The 21,014-nt window shown below is 47.3% G+C and overlaps 1 protein-coding gene across 3 annotated transcripts in view; it reads left to right on the top strand.

The window, feature by feature from the left end:
* The window catches only part of kiaa0513 (KIAA0513), a 37,420-nt gene extending 16,625 nt beyond the window's left edge, over window positions 1-20,795 (top strand). For all 3 annotated transcript variants that reach the window (XM_079258486.1, XM_079258484.1, XM_079258485.1), the window contains 4 exons: window positions 1,292-1,369; window positions 10,395-10,475; window positions 15,226-15,320; window positions 20,025-20,795. In XM_079258486.1, coding sequence (XP_079114612.1) covers window positions 1,292-1,369; window positions 10,395-10,475; window positions 15,226-15,320; window positions 20,025-20,074 — 304 coding nt within the window. In that variant the 3' untranslated portion in view covers window positions 20,075-20,795. The remainder of the gene's footprint in view (window positions 1-1,291; window positions 1,370-10,394; window positions 10,476-15,225; window positions 15,321-20,024) is intronic.
* The last annotated feature ends 219 nt before the right edge of the window (window positions 20,796-21,014 follow it).

Below are 21,014 nucleotides of genomic sequence, written 5' to 3'. Positions count from 1 at the left end.
TGTAGTTCTATGCCGTAGTTCTGTAGTTCTATGCCGTAGTTCTGTAGTTCTATGCCGTAGTTCTATGCCGTAGTTCTGTAGTTCTATGCCGTAGTTCTGTAGGTCTATGCCGTAGTTCTGTAGGTCTATGCCGTAGTTCTATGCCGTAGTTCTGTAGTTCTATGCCGTAGTTCTGTAGTTCTATGCCGTAGTTCTATGCCGTAGTTCTGTAGTTCTATGCCGTAGTTCTGTAGTTCTATGCCGTAGTTCTATGCCGTAGTTCTGTAGTTCTATGCCGTAGTTCTGTAGTTCTATGCCGTAGTTCTGTAGTTCTATGCCGTAGTTCTATGCCGTAGTTCTGTAGTTCTATGCCGTAGTTCTGTAGTTCTATACCGTAGTTCTGTAGTTCTATGCCGTAGTTCTATGCCGTAGTTCTGTAGTTCTATGCCGTAGTTCTGTAGTTCTATGCCGTAGTTCTATGCCGTAGTTCTGTAGTTCTATGCCGTAGTTCTGTAGTTCTATGCCGTAGTTCTGTAGTTCTATGCCGTAGTTCTGTAGTTCTATGCCGTAGTTCTATGCCGTAGTTCTGTAGTTCTATGCCGTAGTTCTGTAGTTCTATGCCGTAGTTCTATGCCGTAGTTCTGTAGTTCTATGCCGTAGTTCTATGCCGTAGTTCTGTAGTTCTATGCCGTAGTTCTATGCCGTAGTTCTGTAGTTCTATGCCGTAGTTCTGTAGTTCTATACCGTAGTTCTGTAGTTCTATGCCGTAGTTCTATGCCGTAGTTCTGTAGTTCTATGCCGTAGTTCTGTAGTTCTATGCCGTAGTTCTATGCCGTAGTTCTGTAGTTCTATGCCGTAGTTCTGTAGTTCTATGCTGTAGTTCTATGCCGTAGTTCTGTAGTTCTATGCCGTAGTTCTGTAGTTCTATGCCGTAGTTCTGTAGTTCTATGCCGTAGTTCTGTAGTTCTATGCCGTAGTTCTATGCCGTAGTTCTGTAGTTCTATGCCGTAGTTCTGTAGTTCTATGCCGTAGTTCTATGCCGTAGTTCTGTAGTTCTATGCCGTAGTTCTGTAGTTCTATGCCGTAGTTCTGTAGTTCTATGCCGTAGTTCTGTAGTTCTATGCCGTAGTTCTATGCCGTAGTTCTACGCCTGTCTGGAGTCGTTACCACCTGCTGCCCACCAGTATCCCAGTATCTCTCTGCATGGCTCGTACCACAGCTTTCTCGTGACATGATGAGGGACTTTCCTGCAGAAACTTCAGGTTCTGTGATGCTCAGCGACGTTAACACGCTAACCTTGTCTTCCTGACAGGCATACGCTACGGTTCTGGAACGCAGCGTTCTTTGATGCCGTCCATTGTGAGAGGACGAAGAGATCTCCCACAACGAGGTAAGTGTGGATGGAGGGAGCTGGCTAACAGAAGCTGTTCTGTGTGTTCGTGTGAGGCTTCAATAAATGTAGGGGGTTCTGAAGTGTTGCACTGCTGTCTCCTCTCTCCTCTGTAAGCTGATGCTGCTCTGCTTCTTTCTGCATGTGGACTTTAACCCTTTGCCGTCCTGTGCCTTGCTGCCGGTCAGTGGAGCGCAGGATGAAGAGAAAGGCGAGAGGTCTGTCCTTCCTTTTGTCCAGTGCCCTAAAAACTAAATGACTTCTGGAATGAAGCATCAGTGATGGCAGAGAGAGGAGTAAATCTGAAGGAATGTGGAAGTTGGAGGCATGCATAATAAACACGTCTGGACGGTTAGGGCGGTGTTGAACCTCTGAGGACATGCAGCTCTATAATGAACCGCCTGTGCTGCTTGTGGATCTTCTGCAGATAAAATGTCAAATGTTCAAACGTGCTGAAGTTGATTCATTAAAGCGATGAAACCTCCTGAGATGAAGGTTTTCCACCCGGCCAGAAGCAGGTTCTGGTCTGTTCATCATCATCATCACTTTCCATCTTCATCACCAGCTTCCACCTTCATCATCACTTTTTATCTTCATCTTCATCAGCTCCTATCTTCATCAGCCACATCATAACATCTCAACGGGCATGAGGTCCGACCAGTGTTGTTTAGGACCAGAACCAGGAAAAATAACCTCCATCAGAACCAGAACCAGGAAAAATAACCTCCATCGTGACCAGAACCAGCAGAAAACCAACCTCCATCGGGACTAGAACCAGGAGAAGACTAACCTCCATCGGGACCAGAACCAGCAGAATACCAACCTCCATCGGGACCAGAACCAGCAGAAAACCAACCTCCATCGGGACCAGAACCAGGAAAAATAACCTCCATCAGAACCAGAACCAGGAGAAAACCAACCTCCATCGGGACCAGAACCAGCAGAAAACCAACCTCCATCGGGACCAGAACCAGGAAAAATAACCTCCATCAGAACCAGAACCAGGAGAAAACCAACCTCCATCGGGACCAGAACCAGCAGAAAACCAACCTCCATTGGGACCAGAACCAGAAGAAAACCAACCTCCATCGGGACCAGAACCAGGAGAAGACTAACCTCCATCGGGACCAGAACCAGCAGAAAACCAACCTCCATCGGGACCAGAACCAGGAGAAAACCAACCTCCATCGGGACCAGAACCAGGAGAAAACCAACCTCCATCGGGACCAGAACCAGGAGAAGACTAACCTCCATCGGGACCAGAACCAGCAGAAAACCAACCTCCATCGGGACTAGAACCAGGAGAAGACTAACCTCCATCGGGACCAGAACCAGCAGAATACCAACCTCCATCGGGACCAGAACCAGCAGAAAACCAACCTCCATCGGGACCAGAACCAGGAAAAATAACCTCCATCGGGACCAGAACCAGGAGAAAACCAACCTCCATCGGGACCAGAACCAGGAGAAAACCAACCTCCATCGGGACCAGAACCAGCAGAAAACCAACCTCCATTGGGACCAGAACCAGGAGAAGACTAACCTCCATCGGGACCAGAACCAGGAGAAGACTAACCTCCATCTGGACCAGAACCAGCAGAAAACCAACCTCCATCGGGACCAGAACCAGGAGAAAACCAACCTCCATCGGGACCAGAACCAGGAGAAAACCAACCTCCATCGGGACCAGAACCAGGAGAAGACTAACCTCCATCGGGACCAGAACCAGCAGAAAACCAACCTCCATCGGGACCAGAACCAGCAGAAAACCAACCTCCATCGGGACCAGAACCAGGAGAAGACTAACCACCATCGGGACCAGAACCAGGAGAAGACTAACCACCATCGGGACCAGAACCAGCAGAAAACCAACCTCCATCGGGACCAGAACCAGGAGAAGACTAACCTCCATCGGGACCAGAACCAGGAGGAAACCAGCCTCCATCGGGACCAGAACCAGGAGGAATCCAACCTCCATCGGGACCAGAACCAGGAGGAATCCAACCGCCATCGGGACCAGAACCAGCAGATAACCAACCTCCATCGGGACCAGAACCAGCAGAAAACCAACCTCCATCGGGACCAGAACCAGGAGAAGACTAACCTCCATCGGGACCAGAACCAGGAGGAAACCAACCTCCATCGGGACCAGAACCAGGAGGAAACCAACCTCCATCGGGACCAGAACCAGGAGGAAACCAACCTCCATCGGGACCAGAACCAGGAGGAAACCAACCTCCATCGGGACCAGAACCAGGAGGAAACCAACCTCCATCGGGACCAGAACCAGGAGGAAACCAACCTCCATCGGGACCAGAACCAGCAGATAACAAACCTCCATCGGGACCAGAACCAGCAGAAAACCAACCTCCATCGGGACCAGAACCAGGAGAAGACTAACCTCCATCGGGACCAGAACCAGGAGAAGACTAACCTCCATCGGGACCAGAACCAGGAGAAGACTAACCTCCATCGGGACCAGAACCAGGAGAAGACTAACCTCCATCGGGACCAGAACCAGCAGAAAACCAACCTCCATCGGGACCAGAACCAGCAGAAAACCAACCTCCATCGGGACCAGAACCAGCAGAAAACCAACCTCCATCGGGACCAGAACCAGCAGAAAACCAACCTCCATCGGGACCAGAACCAGCAGAAAACCAACCTCCATCGGGACCAGAACCAGCAGAAAACCAACCTCCATCGGGACCAGAACCAGGAGAAGACTAACCTCCATCGGGACCAGAACCAGGAGAAAACCAGCCTCCATCGGGACCAGAACCAGGAGAAGACTAACCTCCATCGGGACCAGAACCAGGAGAAAACCAGCCTCCATCGGGACCAGAACCAGGAGAAGACTAACCTCCATCAGGACCAGAACCAGTAGAAAACCAACCTCCACCATGGGCCTCATTTCGAAAGCTGCCGCACGACCAAAACCCGGCGTATGTCAATTCTAGTCAATTTCATGGATTTATAAAAGCACGACTTGACGGTAAAATGTCACACCTCTACGCCAGCTCTGACCTGCCGTACACACATCTGGAGAAACGGGAAACGTTGACACCAACTGCAGAAAAATAAAACTAAAGAATTAGATTTGCGTTCAATATTAAATAAAAGGTGAACCACTAAAATATGTTATGAAACGAAGCAGTTCTACATGTTGTAAAAACCAGATCATACAATAAGTCGTACAGAAGCTTCCATACTAATAGTTTAATAATTACAAATAAAATGCTGTGGTCGCTATGACAACAGCCCCTCATCAGGCTGATCAGGTATTTCGTCCACCTGCAGATACAGAACATGAAGTGATGGTTGGATATAAAATGTACCCAAATGTGTGAAGGCACATAGTGGCTTATCTGTCCCTGATGGTGAACTTGGAACATGAAGACTCTGGAGTTGAGCCGGCACCTTCCAAAGGGAAGGGACTGACAGGTCGGGGCTGCTCCCTCTTCATCCCACGCAGCGTGCAGAGGACCAGAACTATGTTCTCCACAGCCAGACACACTGTGGCGTAGCGGCCATGGGGCTGTTGGAGACCAGGTGGAGGTGCCATGGGGCTGATGGAGACCAGGTGGAGGTGCCATGGGGCTGATGGAGACCAGGTGGAGGTGCCATGGGGCTGTTGGAGACCAGGTGGAGGTGCCATGGGGCTGATGGAGACCAGGTGGAGGTGTCATGGGGCTGATGGAGGGCAGGTGGAGGTGCCATGGGGCTGTTGGAGACCAGGTGGAGGTGCCATGGGGCTGATGGAGACCAGGTGGAGGTGTCATGGGGCTGATGAAGACCAGGTGGAGGTGCCATGGGGCTGATGGAGGCCAGGTGGAGGTGCCATGGGGCTGATGGAGACCAGGTGGAGGTGCCATGGGGCAGATGGAGGGCAGGTGGAGGTGCCATGGGGCTGTTGGAGACCAGGTGGAGGTGCCATGGGGCTGATGGAGGCCAGGTGGAGGTGCCATGGGGCTGTTGGAGACCAGGTGGAGGTGCCATGGGGCTGATGGAGACCAGGTGGAGGTGTCATGGGGCTGATGGAGGGCAGGTGGAGGTGCCATGGGGCTGTTGGAGACCAGGTGGAGGTGCCATGGGGCAGATGGAGACCAGGTGGAGGTGCCATGGGGCAGATGGAGACCAGGTGGAGGTGCCATGGGGCTGATGAAGACCAGGTGGAGGTGCCATGGGGCTGATGGAGGCCAGGTGGAGGTGCCATGGGGCTGATGGAGACCAGGTGGAGGTGCCATGGGGCTGATGGAGACCAGGTGGAGGTGCCATGGGGCTGATGAAGACCAGGTGGAGGTGCCATGGGGCTGATGGAGACCAGGTGGAGGTGCCATCGGGCAGATGGAGACCAGGTGGAGGTGCCATGGGGCTGATGGAGACCAGGTGGAGGTGCCATGGGGCTGATGGAGACCAGGTGGAGGTGCCATGGGGCTGACGGAGGGCAGGTGGAGGTGCCATGGGGCTGACGGAGGGCAGGTGGAGGTGCCATGGGGCTGACGGAGGGCAGGTGGAGGTGCCATGGGGCTGACGGAGGGCAGGTGGAGGTGCCATGGGGCTGATGGAGGCCAGGTGGAGGTGCCATGGGGCTGTTGGAGACCAGGTGGAGGTGCCATGGGGCAGATGGAGACCAGGTGGAGGTGCCATGGGGCTGATGGAGGGCAGGTGGAGGTGCCATGGGGCTGATGGAGGGCAGGTGGAGGTGCCATGGGGCAGATGGAGACCAGGTGGAGGTGCCATGGGGCTGATGGAGACCAGGTGGAGGTGCCATGGGGCTGATGGAGGGCAGGTGGAGGTGCCATGGGGCAGATGGAGGGCAGGTGGAGGTGCCATGGGGCTGATGGAGACCAGGTGGAGGTGCCATGGGGCTGATGGAGACCAGGTGGAGGTGCCATGGGGCTGATGGAGGCCAGGTGGAGGTGCCATCGGGCAGATGGAGACCAGGTGGAGGTGCCATGGGGCTGATGGAGACCAGGTGGAGGTGTCATGGGGCTGATGGAGGGCAGGTGGAGGTGCCATGGGGCTGTTGGAGACCAGGTGGAGGTGCCATGGGGCTGATGGAGGGCAGGTGGAGGTGCCATGGGGCTGTTGGAGACCAGGTGGAGGTGCCATGGGGCTGTTGGAGACCAGGTGGAGGTGCCATGGGGCTGATGGAGGCCAGGTGGAGGTGCCATGGGGCTGATGGAGACCAGGTGGAGGTGCCATGGGGCTGATGGAGACCAGGTGGAGGTGCCATCGGGCAGATGGAGACCAGGTGGAGGTGCCATGGGGCTGATGGAGACCAGGTGGAGGTGCCATGGGGCTGATGGAGACCAGGTGGAGGTGCCATGGGGCAGATGGAGGGCAGGTGGAGGTGCCATGGGGCTGATGGAGGGCAGGTGGAGGTGCCATGGGGCTGATGGAGACCAGGTGGAGGTGCCATGGGGCTGATGAAGACCAGGTGGAGGTGCCATGGGGCGGACGGAGGGCAGGTGGAGGTGCCATGGGGCTGACGGAGGGCAGGTGGAGGTGCCATGGGGCTGACGGAGACCAGGTGGAGGTGCCATGGGGCTGATGGAGGGCAGGTGGAGGTGCCATGGGGCTGATGGAGGGCAGGTGGAGGTGCCATGGGGCGGACGGAGGGCAGGTGGAGGTGCCATGGGGCTGATGGAGGGCAGGTGGAGGTGCCATGGGGCGGACGGAGGGCAGGTGGAGGTGCCATGGAGCTGACGGAGGGCAGGTGGAGGTGCCATGGGGCTGACGGATGGCAGGTGGAGGTGCCATGGGGTGGACGGAGGGCAGGTGGAGGTGCCATGGGGCGGACGGAGGGCAGGTGGAGGTGCCATGGGGCTGACGGAGGGCAGGTGGAGGTGCCATGGGGCGGACGGAGGGCAGGTGGAGGTGCCATGGGGCGGACGGAGGGCAGGTGGAGGTGCCATGGGGCGGACGGAGGGCAGGTGGAGGTGCCATGGGGCTGACGGAGGGCAGGTGGAGGTGCCATGGGGCTGACGGAGGGCAGGTGGAGGTGCCTCGATGGACAGGAGGAAACCTGCTTTACAGCTGTAAATGCGTGCAGAGTGGAGACATCTGCTACATAACACGGCACTAGATGGGAACGTGTCACGTTCACCTGCGACGAACGCTGTTGTCCCGACCTCTAACCATCCCTCATGTTGGAACCAAACGTGTTGAATCACTTCTAGACATAAAGCAGCAAAGAGGTGGAGACCTTGTAGTCTTGTTTCTATCAGGGTGCTCTTTATTTCTCCCATCTTTCTCCCTACATCTCACCGTCTGACCACTTTATTTGTCCTTTCTGGATAAGTCCGGTGGTCTGATGAGACGCTGACAGCATCTGTCCCCTGCTGACCGCCTCTGTCTTTCTGGTGGTGCTGATGTCCATCCCGTCTCCACCAGATAAAATATTTTTACATTTTACACTATTTATTAGAATTTTTTCCTCATATTCCAGAAAATATATATTCTCTTTTTTTTTTGTTGTTTCCCATCATGGAAATGAGATAATTAATATTTATCAGGGGCGTTCGCCTGACCTCTTATAGCCAACATGTGGGCGTGACAAGATGTTCCCTCACGTGCGCAACATTTGCGTTGATCCTGATTTATAAAGAGACATGCGCACACTTTTATAAATCAGGAAGTTTTTTTGCGCCGCATTTCCCTGTTTTCCGTAGGTACGCCACCTGTAGTCTTCGTTGCTACACACAGTTTTATAAATGAGGTTCCAGAACCAGGAAACAATAATATCTGACCTGTATGATGTCTGCCCCATATCTTCATCTAGAAGGTTCTCTTAATGTGCCTCCATCTTCATGCTTCCAGAGTCCAACACCTTAAATGTCTCCAACACATGTGACCGTAGCATCATGGGTAAAATGAACCTGTTGAGCTTTCTGGAACAGAAAGTTTGTGTCAGGCTGACCTGACATGAGATGATCAGCTGAATTATAAATGAGAAACTTCTTCCATTCTCCCAGTTTACTGCTGATGGAGACAAGGAATACATAAAACTTCTTGTTTCTGATTGAGACATTGGACATAAATTTACGGTACAAATAAAGACCTCATATTAAATAAATTGGAATTATCTAATCGTTATTTTCATAGGTTGGATCTTAATGGATTTAAAGGGATTATAAATAAAGATGTATGATTGTATAACAAATATTTGCATATAAAGTCATTTTTGAATGAGTAATATCTCTCACTGTTTGTTTACTTTAGTCAGTCATTATTTATCATTAAACCCGTAAACTCTGATGTTTTATGAAATGTAACACAGGATTTCTAAGAAGTTCCAAGTTACTGAGACTAACCCAGATGGAAAAGGGAAAAACTGATATGTGTTTAGGGGGAGCTGAAGATGACAATTCTCCTCCCTGGAGAGTGGAAGGGACCCAGACATACTTTTAAACATCATCAGATTTTCTCTAACATCAATGCTAAAATGTTCAGATCTGACTCTGCTGGAATCCTGAAAGTTTTTTTTCCCACCAAATCCAGGTCTAGTGCCACAGTTATACCCCAGTGCTCTGTGCTAAACCCCTTTTCTTTGCAGCATCTTTTCTGGGCCAGTGATCTTGTGATGGGAGCTTTTGAATCCTTATTATGCAGATGATACCTGACTTTACCCAACAGATGACCCCATGGGTTCTGCAGAGTGTCTCTAAGACATGTCCACACTGATGATGGACAAACATTTTCAACCAAAGAGATCAAACTATTTACTTTTCAGGCTTTATTTTTGTAACGCGTTTGTAACAATACAGAAAAATGTATTTGGGATTGCAAGTATTTTGTCTTTTTAACTTTTGTTAATGTGCCTTTTACATTGAGTCAATTTATCTGCCATTTGAGTCTATTGGAGGCTTTCCCATTTTGTGGGTTTCTTCTATAATTGTTCTTTTGTTAGACCTCCAGTCCTCCCCCAGTTCTAATAGCTTTTTCATTTGCTACAGCTGTTACTGTCTTTTACTACTTATGCTGTCAATGAAAAAGATAAAAAAAATAAGTGTTTTGTGAGAGAAAAGATCCTAAAACAAGAGATTGAGAACTAAATAAAGTCTTCTAAATCTTGAATTTACTGATTTGACCAGGATGTGGGTAGTAATACATTCACCTGAGGGAAACATTTGTTGCCAGGTGTTTGCAAAATTGCTAATTTCCATCTGCATTAGCAAGTATCAGACAAAACAATATACATAAAAATGAAATCAAATATAATAGATCAGATTATTATTATATTATTGTCAGATAATGTTAAATCCATAATCAATTCACCCCTTATTCATATACTTGTGGTAGTGAACTGGATGTGTAGCTACAGTAAACAACCTGGCTCATAGGTTACCACAAATAAAATTATTGCTGCTGTGAAAGGATAGACTGCAGATGCTTTAGGACCCATTACGTTTGAATCTCCTGTCAATACAGAGTACACAAGACAAGAGGGGACATCAGAACATTGCAAGAGGACCTGGGTGAAATCCCGGACGAGCCCCCATTTTGTCACAACCCATCTCCTAGATTAGAACTTTATGGGCACAGACACCAAAACTAATTACAAATTATTTATTAAAGCAAAGCTGAAATAAAAAGAAAGCAATAAATAAGTGCAACTTTCCTAAGGTTTCAGGTTCCAGGTACTCCAAATCAGGGTGAACCACAAATCATTTGCACATTAACTGTAAGTTACGACACTACAATCAAAGTAGAAACGTGGCGTCACATCTGCCTCTCAGACAAGTTTTAAGATATGAAATTATATAAAATGTCTTTTATAGTCAGAAACCAGAAGTTGCAGGTGGTTGTTCTGGCTAGAGTTCATCCTTCAGGTTTCCACCAGTTTGATGTTGGTCTTCATGTAAATCTGAAAAGAAAAAATTAAATGAGCTCATCATTCACCTAAGCATCACCAGTGATGCATGACAATATGTACAGGAAGGAGGCACGAAACTACTTCTTCATATTTAAATGGTGACCCCTGACTGGAGGGGAAGGCTGACTGATGTCTCTGCTGCAGGGAGAAATGGTGCCATATGACTGAGAAGGAGAAGGAGGACAGCTCCAGGATAGATGAAAACATTGCATTCGGCCAGCTGGGGTAAGTAAGCTGTGATGTCCAACTTCTGGACCTGCTGCGATTAAACACTTTGTTTTACTGCTCAACCTTTTTTTTTTTATTTTAATCATAATCTCAGTCTAAACTAAGCAATCTCAGCTTTTCTGATGTTAGGGTCCAACTTTTCCAGTACAAAGTGGGCCTGGGGCCCAGTCAAATACTAACACTGTTTTAGTTTATTTCATCTCACTCATTTTAAAGCACATCCATTCAGCAATTAAAAGCTCAGATATGTAATATATTATATTTGTGAACCTACACACCAAACAAGCAACATGCTAACAGATCAGAGAATAAAACAGGAACACATTACAGGCACACATTTAAAAGCTCTATAAATTGGACGCGGATAGCGTTACTTAACACTGGAGGGCGTTTAGTGTTAGCTTTCCCTAGATAGTATTAGTCAACACTTGATGTTGCAGGGTTAATCTGCACCCCACAATTCAACAACAGGATGTTTCTAAGTGCTTTACAGATACATTAAAACCTAACATAAGCATAATTTAAAATAAAAAATAAAAAAAAAACAAGAGAAGTAAAGAACATTAGATAAACCTGATTGAAAGCATGATCAAGTTAAAAAAAAACAAAAAACAAGCTAAACAGAAACTGAGCAGATTTGGACTTTTAAATAAAAATGCTTTTCATGAGGCTGAGAAAAGGTGGGTCTTTTATTGAATGGAATTACATTTTCCTGAAATCCCTAAATGTCTCCTTTGTTATATGTAAAAAGAAATTAGACAAAGCTGCATGTCAATATATATCGGTAATGTATACAACAGTGCAAATAGAGAGTAGAGACAAAAACAAGCACACCCCACCCTGCAGTTTGGCTCAGCTGATTCACATCCCAGATTTGGTCATTTGTATTTATTCTGAAGCAATTGGCATTTACTGAAGCATCTTGTAATCCTTTGAAAGTGAGAATAAAGTGTCCCTTTATTCCAGCCCAGTTTCCACTGCTACATGAGTAAGATGCCAGAGGGAGTCAGAGGGATAGAGCTTCTTTTCCTAAAAGTCCCTGAATAAAAAGTGTCTTTTCTCTTGAAAATGGTCCTTTAAAAATTGTTCCACACAAAGTTGAGAAAGTAGGGATACCCTCTGGGGCTGAAGCCCCTTGTAGAGGGGAATCTGCTGCAGACGAGATGGGGTTGTGTCCCCGTCGAAGCACCCCAGTATATATGCCGCTGCCTGCTTCGGCCTCAGCACCGCGGTTGCTGCGGGGAGGAGGAGGGCTAAGACACTCTTTACATAGGGGGAGTCATCTCCTGGCAAGGAGGGGGAATGCCAGCTGTGGCTAATCATCAATCAGCTACCATTTCTAAAGTCAAAGCCACAGCAAGCACAGAAATGTCACGTATAAGAATATAAAAACTAAAACCAAAGCAAGGCTGGCTGAACAGTTCTGTCACTCTGACATGTACTTTCCCTCAGCGTGTAAAACAACATTGTATACTTGAGTCGCAGTGATATCAAATGGCATTTAGGAGAATCCCAGTGTAATAACGGGCTAGGAATGACAATGAGCTAAAATTTATTACCTCCGCCAATAAAGTTACGTTTTACTGGCTTTTATCTGTTTATTTGTTTGTTTGTCTCTTTGTGTTCAAGATAACTCAAAATGTTATGGACAGATTTTCATTTAATATTCAGTTGTTGGAAATGTGAAAAGGAAGAACTGATTTAATTTTGGTGGTGATCCGGATCATCGTTTGGATCCAAGAATTTTTTTAGAACTGTGGGCCTTGGCGGAGGTTTGCGCTCTCCGAGTGCTTTTCTAGTTTTTGTGATGTGTTGAAACAAGCTGGATCATCAGGAGTCCCAAACAGAGCAATCAAAGGGATTGCATGTAAGTTTACTCTGAGCACAGTAGACATGATATTAAAGAAACCAGTCCATCAGTTGCAGAGATTGGACATAAAAAGAACATGTGCGCCAGGTGACAAAGGAAGCCAGTGCATCAAACATATTTATTTTCCACCTAGGATTTATCTTTGAAGGTTTTGAGTTAGAAAAAAGAACTCTGGACAACCTTGAACTGAATAAGACCCATAACATGGTGGAATGAATCTGATTCATAGCACAGGCCCAGTCCTATCACTGTATACCCAGTTTTATTTGCTATGAAGCCTTAATGTTTATAGATGAAACTGTGCAACGATGAAATGAAATTGTAAAGTTTTGAAATGGTAAAAACCTACTGATAAAAGCCCTCAAGGACTGGAGTTTGACACCCCTGCTCTAAGTTGTCCCTAAGAGTGAGTGAGAGAACGGTGGTTTGTCTCTCTGTGTCGGTCCTGTGATGGACAGGCAACCTGTCCAGGTTGTACCCTGCCTTTCGCCCAATGATTGCTGGGATAGGCTCCAGCTTCCCCTTAATAGGACAAAGCGGTTTGGAAAATGAATGAATGAATGACTTGGGGGATACAACCAAAAAACATAATTTATGAAGATGAGTGGTCTAGTGATAATTCTGAAGAACAGGTAGACCAATATACATTTCTGCAGTAATGTTGTTTGGATTCTTGGCAGTTTTTCCACCCAAATAAAATAAATAATAATTCTATCAAGGAAAATGAAAAAATAAGTGGAGAGAAAAATTGGGATTAATTGAAATAGGAATAGACATTTTGTCAAAATGTTAATCTTTATTATGTTAATATGACCAAATAACAACAGAAGAAGACTGCAAAAGTGCTGAAAATCTGATTTAACCTTTGATTGAAAATTGGTTGCTACAAGTTGGGATGTTGATGGTGTTACGTTCACGCCTAGATATTTAAACCCAGAGGGTAAGATTGTAAAGCTGATTGATTAATAACTTGATCTGTAGTATGTACTTAGCAAATATCTCCAAAATATCCAAAACAGCAGGGAGTGAACCTATGGAATCAGTTATATAGAATAGTAAATAATCTGCATATAATAAAAGTTTATGCCCAATGCCACTTTGAATTATGTCGTCAAAGGAAGGAGAGCAATTGACAAAGGTTAATTGCAAAAACAAAAAGCAGGATTGAGAGAACACATCTTTGGTGGATGAATATGTCTCATTGGTATGAACACTGGCTTTAGGAGACGCGGATAAAAGGCAAATCCATGAGATCAATCTATCACTGTTACCATTCGGCTACAATTCTCCAGTCAGAATGACGTTCCAATGTCCCTGCTGTAGGTCCTGGTGGTGTGGATCAGTGAGTCAAGGTCTTGCTCACTCCTAGTGTACATCTTGACGTCAACCATGTAAAGGAGGTATTGGGTACCAGTATCGGTATCGGTGCATCCCTACTTTCTCTGTTAAAATGGGCCTGATGTCACCTGTCACATCGGTTCTGTTGTGAGAGGAACAGCAGCAGATTAGAGACACAGGGAGAATCTGATTGCATTTGTAACGATAAATTACAAACAATATTTTATCGCACATTCCAATTTGGCAGTTCCAGAGCCTCAGGTATGGAGATCTGGCTGTACCTTATGGGTATCCCTTTCATGGTTTTAGTTCTGTCAAACGGCTAACTTTCCTTCGAGTTGCCTTCCACCTTCTCTTCCATGGAGCCATCTTGTCCTTTATGTTGATGTTATGTCGGCCAAGCATCTCTAGAATCTCTGTTGCTGTACTGTGTTTCAGCTCATTGGTTTTAGTGATGGTTGCAATAGGGATCGTACTTATTGCTGCTTTCACATTAGCTAGCAGACTTTCTGGCAGTACATCAGTAATTCTCACTAGTGGGTGTCGGGGTTCTCAGGCTCCCCAGGCTTTTAGGTCAGTTCCTCTCTCATCCAACTCCATTTTCACTGGGGCTTGGTAATCAACCTCTGGGGATGTAGCACTCCCATCTGACCCCTGACTCCCCCTTGCCACAGCATCAATGTGTTGTATCTCCTCCTCTTACACTCCACTGTGGCCTCTCGGCTCTACTTTATTACGTCTGTTTATAAAAACATTAATAAGATTTGCTTTCCATAATCTTCTTACCTTTTAGGGGTTTGAAGAAACTTTAATCTTTATAATTTAAAAGAATATCTTTCTCCATAACATCAGCTGCAAGCTCGCTGCTATCTGAATGTCTGAACTGCCGCAAAGTGGTGGGAAACTGTTACAGCTAAGCTTCACATAGATAACAGTAACATCTCTCCTGTTTTCTACTTCTGATGTCCTCTATGTGGCGCTGGAGACCCAAACATGGGCTTTGGCTCCATGGTTAAAAATTACAGGTCTAAATGACAACTGTAGTTCGACTCATTGGTTACCCTAAAGTTCAATCAAATCAAAATCATCACATTTCAGGAACAACAAAAACTTGGCAAAACTAAGTGTGATTCAGAAAAGTGTCAGTAAGGTATTTCTGCAGCCATACTAATGAACCAAAGACTATGATCCTTTCATAATGTGGTCACAAAAAAATCTGATATTTTAACACAGAATAAAACACGATGATGAAACATAAAACTTAATAGAAAACATTGACAAAACATAACATTTTAGATTAAATAACTAAATGAAAACCTATCGACCACAAAGTCAGAAAATCAAACAAATGTTAAAAATGACACAGAAATAGAAAACATCAACAGAAAAATAAAGTTATGAAACATGTTTAAAAAGTATTTTAAACTGTTTAGTTGTTTTTTCCTGAATCCTATAAAATGTTTTGTTTTGGGGTTTTTTTGTCCATCATGTGTTGTCCTCTCCGGTCCACTGTACCTCCGGGTCTGCATGTGATTTCAGGACGTTTACTCACAACATGCTGGCGTTTGGCCTGAGTAAGAAGCTCTGCAGCGACTTCCTGAAGAAGCAAGCAGTCATTGGGAATCTGAACGAAGGTAAAACCAGAAACAGCTCCGTTCTGCATGTTGGTTTCACAACGCAGATCAGATCTTGATGATCTCAATGAATGATGAAGCTGAACACTTCTGAGATAACACCAGGACTCTGGAATGTCCTGATGATGGAGGAAGAAATCCAACCTGTGATGTTTTAAAGACTCACCACATACCAACAGTCGATTTTTTCCAGATGCTCTAACTTCGTTTTAATCAAAAAGCACTTTTAACCCTCAAGACAGAGTTCAGACCTGACATCCAACATCATTGTTGCCTTCTGCTGGCAGGTAGCGGAAATTTAATTCACCACTAACCTGTTGGCTGAATCTTCCTGGAGGAAGGAACAATGGGATGGAAACACAAACGATCAGAGATGGTTAAGAAAAAAAAAAAAAAAGAAAAAGAAACAAGTGCTTAACAAACAAAAAATTTCCAGAAGTCCGTCTCTTTTCTGATATCAAAGAGTGTAGCACTGAAGCAAAATTGCGGCAGAAGTTGCGGTAAAAGACTGTTTTCCCAATAAAATGTCTTAACGTTTTCGGATATCCTGGGCAGAGAAAGTGGTTTTCGCAGTGATCTTTGCCTCAACTGGACGCACTTTTCCTTATCCTGCCCATCTAGATAAGTCACAAATGCTCTACCAGTCACACTTTGTCAAGTTTAGGGTAAGTGATGCATTTACAAGACAAGCAAACACTTTACAAAGTATGACTAAATGTCCTTCCCAGGTAGCAGTGTACACAATCCAGTCATCTGCAAAAGTGTTGCAATTTGGGACGTGAGAGAGCAGCTTATTTACCAAGCGCTTAAAGTAGCAGTTGTTTGGCACAAACCAAAATGTATTGCTGTTTTCTGCAAGAATCTATCTGGGGTAACAAAAGCCTATATTTCTGAAGCACAGTCAGTGGGCAGGACCTGCCAGTATCTCTTCAAAAGGTCCAGTTTACTGACAAAACAAGCCACACCAATCGCGTCGAGACAATCCTCAATCCGCGGTAAAGATCATGGGCTGGTAACAGTCCCAGCATTTACCCTCTGATAATCACTTATAAACCTGGAGGATCTGTCAGGTTTTGACATGGTAAACTCCAGGGACTAGACTATGTTTACTGAAGCCTGTTGCAGCATATAGTCAGTTCAGCTAGTCACAACGGAGGATGTTCAAGCGCCAGAGACACCAGTTCTCTGTTTTCCTGTCAAATGTTGCATAATGGACCACAGAGACTGAATTTACAGTCTGAGTCTGAGTTCATCTGGACACAGACTGAGTGGGTCAACCCTCATCGGGGGAATCCTGATGGGAGTTCAGGAGAACGAGCAGCAGCCATTGGAACGAATGGAGACGCATCAACTGGATCTGAAGGATCACGTGACACATAGTGCCTCAACATGTTTATGTGACACACACAAAACACGGCAATACAACAAGCTTCCATCTGCACTTAAAACACAACCATCTACTGCAGTTTTCCCAGCTGGGAAAAAAATATGAACAATCTGTCTGGATGAACATAAATGTTACAAACGGCAAATCCACAACTTTACAATGACATGAAAAATGACATACTGAAGGTGATCAAAGACATTCAATTTTACCATTCCACCTCTGGTCAAGTCCGAGCATATCCCCGGATAGGAGCTTGAAACACCATGTAACTGTGTTACATGACCAGTTACATGGTGGACCAGGCCAGACCCAGGCCAGTCACTGGGTCCACCATGTAACTGTGTTACATGACCAGTTACATGGTGCACCAGGCCAGACCCAGGCCAGTCACTGGGTCCACCATGTAACTGTGTTACATGACCAGTTACATGGTGCACCAGGCCAGACCCAGGCCAGTCACTGGGTCCACCATGTAACTGTGTTACATGACCAGTTACATGGTGGACCAGGCCAGACCCAGGCCAGTCACTGGGTCCACCATGTAACTGTGTTACATGACCAGTTACATGGTGGACCAGGCCAGACCCAGGCCAGTCACTGGGTCCACCATGTAACTGTGTTACATGACCAGTTACATGGTGGACCAGGTCAGACCCAGGCCAGTCACTGGGTCCACCATGTAACTGTGTTACATGACCAGTTACATGGTGGACCAGGTCAGACCCAGGCCAGTCACTGGGTCCACCATGTAACTGTGTTACATGACCAGTTACATGGTGGACCAGGCCAGACCCAGGCCAGTCACTGGGTCCACCATGTAACTGTGTTACATGACCAGTTACATGGTGGACCAGGTCAGACCCAGGCCAGTCACTGGGTCCACCATGTAACTGTGTTACATGACCAGTTACATGGTGGACCAGGCCAGACCCAGGCCAGTCACTGGGTCCACCATGTAACTGTGTTACATGACCAGTTACATGGTGGACCAGGCCAGACCCAGGCCAGTCACTGGGTCCACCATGTAACTGTGTTACATGACCAGTTACATGGTGGACCAGGCCAGACCCAGGCCAGTCACTGGGTCCACCATGTAACTGTGTTACATGACCAGTTACATGGTGCACCAGGCCAGACCCAGGCCAGTCACTGGGTCCACCATGTAACTGTGTTACATGACCAGTTACATGGTGGACCAGGCCAGACCCAGGCCAGTCACTGGGTCCACCATGTAACTGTGTTACATGACCAGTTACATGGTGCACCAGGCCAGACCCAGGCCAGTCACTGGGTCCACCATGTAACTGTGTTACATGACCAGTTACATGGTGGACCAGGCCAGACCCAGGCCAGTCACTGGGTCCACCATGTAACTGTGTTACATGACCAGTTACATGGTGCACCAGGCCAGACCCAGGCCAGTCACTGGGTCCACCATGTAACTGTGTTACATGACCAGTTACATGGTGCACCAGGCCAGACCCAGGCCAGTCACTGGGTCCACCATGTAACTGTGTTACATGACCAGTTACATGGTGCACCAGGCCAGACCCAGGCCAGTCACTGGGTCCACCATGTAACTGTGTTACATGACCAGTTACATGGTGGACCAGGCCAGACCCAGGCCAGTCACTGGGTCCACCATGTAACTGTGTTACATGACCAGTTACATGGTGGACCAGGCCAGACCCAGGCCAGTCACTGGGTCCACCATGTAACTGTGTTACATGACCAGTTACATGGTGCACCAGGCCAGACCCAGGCCAGTCACTGGGTCCACCATGTAACTGTGTTACATGACCAGTTACATGGTGCACCAGGCCAGACCCAGGCCAGTCACTGGGTCCACCATGTAACTGTGTTACATGACCAGTTACATGGTGCACCAGGCCAGACCCAGGCCAGTCACTGGGTCCACCATGTAACTGTGTTACATGACCAGTTACATGGTGGACCAGGCCAGACCCAGGCCAGTCACTGGGTCCACCATGTAACTGTGTTACATGACCAGTTACATGGTGGACCAGGCCAGACCCAGGCCAGTCACTGGGTCCACCATGTAACTGTGTTACATGACCAGTTACATGGTGGACCAGGCCAGACCCAGGCCAGTCACTGGGTCCACCATGTAACTGTGTTACATGACCAGTTACATGGTGCACCAGGCCAGACCCAGGCCAGTCACTGGGTCCACCATGTAACTGTGTTACATGACCAGTTACATGGTGGACCAGGCCAGACCCAGGCCAGTCACTGGGTCCACCATGTAACTGTGTTACATGACCAGTTACATGGTGCACCAGGCCAGACCCAGGCCAGTCACTGGGTCCACCATGTAACTGTGTTACATGACCAGTTACATGGTGGACCAGGCCAGACCCAGGCCAGTCACTGGGTCCACCATGTAACTGTGTTACATGACCAGTTACATGGTGGACCAGGCCAGACCCAGGCCAGTCACTGGGTCCACCATGTAACTGTGTTGCATGGTGTTTAGAGACCAGATGTTCCAGATAACCAGGTTGCCAAAACCCCAGGAGAAACCTGATCTGTTTTACCAGACTGGAGACTGGACATCCAGCTAAATGTTCTCTAGAAATGAAAGTATGTTGATCTTTGAAAGGGTGTATTTGCATTATAATGGCATGATTGTTATTTTAGTTGAAATGATCTCAAAATAAAGACAATAATCGCTCAGCGCATTATCGTCTATCGCACTAATTTCAGGGACAATTCATCGCATGGCAGAATTTGTTACCGTGACAACCCTACTGACAACACTGCTGAGACATTTATTGTCTCAGCCGCAAGAACACGAACCTTCCACTTTATTCTGCACAGAGTCAGACATCACAATGTCACATTAAAGCAGGAACGTGTTCCTGACCTGATACGCCTTCATCTGTTCGAGCACGAGATCCAGAACCCAGTCTCTGAGGCTCCAGAACCAGGCCAGTGACGGGGTCCAGAACTCAGTCTCTGAGGCTCCAGAACCAGGCCAGTGACGGGGTCCAGAACTCAGTCTCTGAGGCTCCAGAACCAGGCCAGTGACTGGGTCCAGAACTCAGTCTCTGAGGCTCCAGAACCAGGCCAGTGACGGGGTCCAGAACTCAGTCTCTGAGGCTCCAGAACCAGGCCAGTGACTGGGTCCAGAACTCAGTCTCTGAGGCTCCAGAACCAGGCCAGTGACTGGGTCCAGAACCAGGCCAGTGACTGGGTCCATAAACCAGGCCAGTGACTGGATCCAGAACCAGGCCAGTGACTGGGTCCAGTGTGTGTGTAAAAGGAAACTGATGTGTGTGTTTCTGTCTCTGTAGAGCAGTACAAGCTGCTGACTGACCACATCGAGAAGGTGGCGGTGGAGTGAGCGTCAGGTGGGCGGGCTCCACCTCACACATCGGCTGTATCTGCTCTCTGATTGGACATTCCTGGATTAAGGAGCCATGTCACTCATCAGCACCGCGTCCTGGACCAGAAGTAATCCACCAACCTTTTGCAACTCATCCAACCGTGAATCTGAGCAATAAGAGTTCCTTTAGCTGTCCTTAAACCTGGCCTTTCTGGGGATTTTGGGACCAAAATGTGACGACATGCCACATTTCTGTCCCCTTTCAGACTCTTATCAGGAACATCTGAAACTTCTCATCCCTCCAAAGTGCCTTCCTCCCTCTGACATCACTGCTCTGACGTCATCGCTGACATCACCGCCCTATCTCCATCCTGTGTGTGTTGTTTTGGTGGTTAATGTTTCTAGATCAGTAAAGCGTGTGTGGATCCAGCTGCATGGTGCGTGTAAACATGTTGTAGTGACCTGGCTCTGCCACCAGGGCGCAGCAGAGCGACTGCCTCTCCTGTTGATCTGAGGTCAGAAATGTGCAGCTAGTAGATGTAACGGTGTGTGTTTGTTCTGTACTCTTTGCCTATGAGCAGCTTGTACTGAGCCCAGCCCATCTGGAAGTTCCTTCAAACCTTATTTACACTGTGGACAGGTGAAGAGGTCGGATCTCTGCACGTTAGAGGTCAAGTGTGTGTGTTCTCCTGTTGCAGCTCATTTAGTCGTTTGCACTACATTTAGTTTCATTCAGACTCCACATTCTAGATTCTAGATTCAGACTTAAATGTTAAATAAATCTGTTTGAATAAACTTAATATTTTAAGATGTTCTTGGTGTGAAAGTTTGGAGGAGCTTCTACTGGTTTAACTGGTCTTACATGGATCAGGTCAGTAACATGACTGGTTGAACTGGGATTACATCAGTAACGTGACTGGTGTAACTACTTTAACTGTGAAGAGGTTGGTAGCGTGAC

Source organism: Telmatherina bonti (assembly GCF_933228915.1).
Source record: "Telmatherina bonti genome assembly, chromosome: 2".
Lineage (NCBI taxonomy): Eukaryota > Metazoa > Chordata > Actinopteri > Atheriniformes > Telmatherinidae > Telmatherina > Telmatherina bonti.
The sequence above is the reverse complement of the archived record's forward strand: the minus strand, read 5'-3'. Positions and strand labels throughout refer to the sequence as shown.